This window comes from Sinocyclocheilus grahami, unplaced genomic scaffold (assembly GCF_001515645.1).
Source record: "Sinocyclocheilus grahami isolate Dianchi unplaced genomic scaffold, SAMN03320097.WGS_v1.1 scaffold902.1, whole genome shotgun sequence".
NCBI lineage: Eukaryota > Metazoa > Chordata > Actinopteri > Cypriniformes > Cyprinidae > Sinocyclocheilus > Sinocyclocheilus grahami.
In genome coordinates, this window is record NW_015506081.1 from 14,157 (window position 1) to 19,519 (window position 5,363).

The window sequence follows — 5,363 nt, forward strand, 5'->3', positions numbered from 1 at the left end:
ATTAATCTTAATGCTACAAATGGACTCTTATTTTAAAGTGTTACCATTTCATTTCAACTGTCATGCTTAAAGATGCACATCTTTAAATATATACACAAAGGCTATAGCATTAAAATGATATACATATGGATATTGTATGTATACTCTCACACTTTAACTGCTTCTATTCTTGAACACTTGATGATTATCTAATCAAAATAAAAGCGCAGCTCTGAGTCTAGGAGAACTCACCGGTATCACACACACTCCGGACGCGTCGCGTTCAACTCGAGCAGCGGTCTAAAACAGTTTATTTAATCACCAAACGGACACAAGTTTACTTCAAGAATGAACAATTTGGCATGGATGAGTCTGTGTTTAAAAAACAGAGCAAACGGAAAGAGAACGCGCGACCTATATTATAGCTCTATAAATGAAGCACACAGACTTTATTAGAGCCACAGAAAGAAAAACGTTTTGCTGAAAATGCACAATACACAATTCATTATGTACATTAACAATGATTCGGGACTAATATAATGTAATTTAAAGGAAAACTATGTGAATGGCACTCTGTGGCGCGGCAGGATTTTCTGTCGGCTGCATTTAAATCCGTGTCTGAAGTTTCGCACTCTGTTCAGCATTCAGTATCACGTGTCTAAACAAATAGCACGTGCTGTCAGTGATTTCAACCACTAGAGGCCGCTCTTGCACTGTGTAATGACAGCAGACCCCTCTCAGCCGCTCCAGCAATGGACGCAACCCAGAAAACTATCGGTATGGATTTCTGTCGATAACCGATAGTTCCAGCAATCAACTATCGGTGCCGATTAATCGGTAAAACCGATACATCGGTCAACCTCTAATTATTAGCAAATGTTTCTCATACGTATGACTTCAGAAAACGAATATGGCGCACAAGACATATGAACTACTGTTATGATGCCTTCATGCTCTTTATTTCGTCAATTTGGGAGCTTTTACAGAAGAGATACTGCTAAACATCTTTAGTGTTTAACATGAAAAATAAAGTTACATGTGTTTTAAATAATGACAGAATTAGCCATTTTGGGCAATTTCTCATGAAACATTAGTCACTGTTTAAGTGAACATTCACGGAAATATTCGGGTTATATTTAACCACAAAATGCCAAAAAAATAAAAATCAATCAATTAAGAATTATATTATAGAAAACACTGTTTATTTTCAGGACTTTTAAGTGTTGCTTTGTATTGTGCCATTATTTTTCAGCCTGTATAAATAATTATTTTTATTTAAAATATAAAAATAGTCCATTATTTCAGGGATTCCCAAACTTTTTTGTCAGCTGAGGGTCCATATTTACTTGTGTTAGTTAATATTGTAATAATTTAACAACACATTTTAACATTTAGTATCAATTTAAATTATGAATTATTATTATTATTATTATTATTAAATTATCATTCACTAGGCTTCGTCAGTTGATGAAAAGCTAATAACTTATTTAAAAATATTTTTTAAATATATATATATATATAAAAGTCAAATAGTTATAATATTAACTTAATATTAACTTACTGAAATACCTTGGGGGTACTTCAAAATTATTTGTAATATTAAACAACTATTTAAATGATTAATTATTAAAATTTTTAGTTACTTTATTTGCATTTTAAATATTTTATGATTTAATTAATTATTAGGTTTTTATAATCTCACAAACCTGCAGTTCCACTTTATAGGAATAGACTATTAAAATCAAACCAAATCCAAGACAACATAAGAAACATAAATTTACAGTATCGAGAAGTAAAATCCCAAAATTAAAAAAAAAAAGTTACTACATACTAACCCTAAAACTAAACCTTTTTTTGCATTCTTACAACAATGAAACACCATGTACTGTATGGCCACACACGCGCGTGCGCAGTCCCCAGCAGAGGGCAGAGTTCAGCACGTTTCACAGGGTGTTCGGGCCCCGTTGTCCCCTGATATCATGTGCTGTCGTGGGCAGCTGTGAGCGTCAGCTGGAGCGCCGGTGGCCCTTCTGCTTCACCGGGACGCAAGCTCACGTTTCCCACAGCTCTGCCAAAACCCATCCCACAGAACCCAACACACCGGGTGGGCTAAAAACAACGCGGACGCAACTGTGTCAACACACACACACACACACACACAGGTTTGTTTTTATGGTTTATGGGGACTCTCCACCCACACACACACACACACACACACACACACACACACACACACACACACACACACACACACACACTCACTCACACACACGCACACACACACACGCACACACACACACGCACATGCACGCACTCACACACACGCTCACACACGCGCGCACACGCTCACATGCGCTCACACACACTCTCACACGCACACACACACACACACAAACACACACACACACACACACTCAAACACACACACACACTCACACACTCTCAAACACACACACACCCTCACACACAAACACACACACACACACACACTCAAACACACACACACACTCACACACTCTCAAACACACACACACCCTCACACACAAACACACACACACACACACACCCTCACGCACATACACGCACGCACGCACTCACACACACACACGCGCGCGCGCTCACACACACACTCAGTGCATCTGTGCAGCACTGGAGAATTACACAACTATTTCTCACTGTACAAGTGATGTCCTGCTCGAATTTCACCACAAAATCCAAATGCCAAAAAATTTTTATCAAGACTTATATTATACCAAATACAGCTTATTTTAGGACATTTAAGATTAGTTTTGTATTCTGGTATTATTTTTCAGCCTGTATAAATGTAATTATTTTATTTAAAAAAAAAATATTTTAGTGTGTATATATATATATATATATATAAAATACATCTAAAACAGAAAAATATAAATATATTATTTTAAATGTATTACACACTTTAAAAAATAATGCAAATAAAATCATTTATTTATTTTAAATGTATTATTTTTTTATTTTATTTAAAAATTTAACTTTTTTATATTTTAGACATAAATATTGTTAGTATTAATAATAATAACAAAAATAATAAAACTAAAAACTTACAAAATATATTAAGTATAATACTAAAATATAAATAAATATATTTTTTTAATGTTTTAATGTTTTTTTTTTAAATGTACAGTATCTCATCAAATACTATGAAGAGGCATACTTGTATTTTACACTTTATTTTTTAAAAGGGTTTATATTTGACAGCCCATAATTCAATTTTTATTTCAATTTTATTTAAAAAAATATTTTTTTAAAATATTATTTAAGATATTTTTAAACAATACTATTATTATTATTATTAATAATAATAAATAATAAAACAACGATAAAATGATAATAAAACAAAATACAACTAAAATGTATATATATATATATATTTAAATGAATCTTATCAAATACTATCATGATGCATATTTGTACTTTACACTTTCTTCGAATATTGGTTTACATTTAACATCCCATAATTCATGTTTCCCAGCTTCTATCACAGGTTTGAGAGCTGACGACAAGCTAATAATTACTTACAGTGGGTACGGAAAGTATTCAGACCCCTTTAAATTTTTCACTCTTTGTTATATTGCAGCCATTTGCTAAAATCATTTAAGTTAATTTTTTTTCCTCATTAATGTACACACAGCACCCCATATTGACAGAAAAACACAGAATTGTTGACATTTTTGCAGATTTATTAAAAAAAAAAAACTGAAATATCACATGGTCCTAAGTATTCAGACCCTTTGCTCAGTATTTAGTAGAAGCACCCTTTTGATCGAATACAGCCATGAGTCTTTTTGGGAAAGATGCAACAAGTTTGTCACACCTGGATTTGGGGATCCTCTGCCATCCCTCCTTGCAGATCCTCTCCAGTTCTGTCAGGTCGGATGGTAAACGTTGGTGGACAGCCATTATTAGGTCTCTCCAGAGATGTTAAAATTGATATAAATAATTGAAAAATAAAAAAGTCAAAACAAAAAATGTACTGAAAAAGATTAAATATTTTATTAGTTTACCTGCATGTCACGAGACCATTAACCGAATCAGAGAATGATGCAAACATGCAAGAGTGCTGCTGAATTATTGAAATATTAACTTGAAATCAGGTTGAAGGTGCTCGGCTGATGAGATAATTTGGGAATTAAAGAGGCTCTTGATGATTCCTGACAGCTTCTTCCGATCACTACACGGCTTCTGTGACGGGTCTGATGTGCTTTTTCTCACCTCAGGAGCCAGATACTCTGGAGTCCCACAGAAGGTCTTCATGGTGGCTCCGTCTGTGATTCCCTCCTTACACAAGCCAAAGTCCGTGATCTTTACGTGACCGTCTTTATCCAGCATCAGGTTTTCCAGCTGAGAGAGACAACGACAGAAAACATTTCAGCTGTCATCATCTAATAACTGTGACTGTCAACTTTCACCATATTTCCTCCAAATATATTTCTGAAAAACACTGAATCAAACCAACCACATCACAGCAACTAAATCCATCAATAAAAAGATAAAGAAATGAAAGAAATAAATGGTAAAAAAAAAAGTAAATATATAAATAAAAATATAATATAAATGATATAATACAATATAATATAAAACAAAATATAAATAAATAAATAAATGAATTAATAAACTGTAAACAAATACAAAGTAAATAATAAATAATTAAATAAAAAAGTAAAAGTGAATATATAAAGAGGTAAACAAAAACCTAATAAAAATAATAAAAAAGGAAAAATTTAACTAAATAAATATATAAAATAAAAAGGGTTTAATTAAATAAAATGTAAATTAATAAAAAAAAACAAATACAAAGCAAATACGTAAATAAATAAATATTTTTAAAATGATTAAAAGTAAATCAAATAAAAAGTTAATACATAAAAAGCTAATTAAAAAGTAAATAAATAAATAACAAAAGTAAATTAATATATAAAAAGTAAAAAAATAAAAAGAGAACATATAAATAAGTAAATAGATATAAAGCAAATAAAAATATATTAATTTAAAAAGTAAATAAATAGGAAATAAATAAATACATACATTCATACACATACATACATAGATTTCGAGTTTGAATTTGACACTTTGTGGCACTTAACCTCCAAACTCTTGAAATGTTTACTCAAACACTCAGCTGTAGTAAAGCTGTAGTGTGTGTGTGTGTGTGTGTGTGTGAGAGAGAGAGTGTGAGTGTGTGTGTGTTTGTGTGTGAGAGTGTGTGTGTGTGTGTGTGTGAGAGTGTGTGTGTGTGTGTGGCTTTGTATGTGTGTGAGTGTGTGTGTGTGTGTGTGTGAGTGTGTGTGTGTATGTGTGTGTCTTTGTGTGTGAGAGTGTGTGTGTGTGTGTGTGTGTGTATGTGT

At 32.4% G+C, this 5,363-nt stretch overlaps 1 protein-coding gene across 1 annotated transcript in view; it reads right to left on the reverse strand.

Annotated features, from left to right (window-relative positions):
• Positions 1 to 5,363, reverse strand: part of LOC107564028 (RAC-alpha serine/threonine-protein kinase) — a 62,517-nt gene that overhangs the window by 14,140 nt on the left and 43,014 nt on the right. Inside the window, exon 10 of the mRNA XM_016249021.1 lies at positions 4,098 to 4,359. Within this exon, the coding sequence (XP_016104507.1) occupies positions 4,098 to 4,359 (262 nt within the window). The remainder of the gene's footprint in view (positions 1 to 4,097; positions 4,360 to 5,363) is intronic.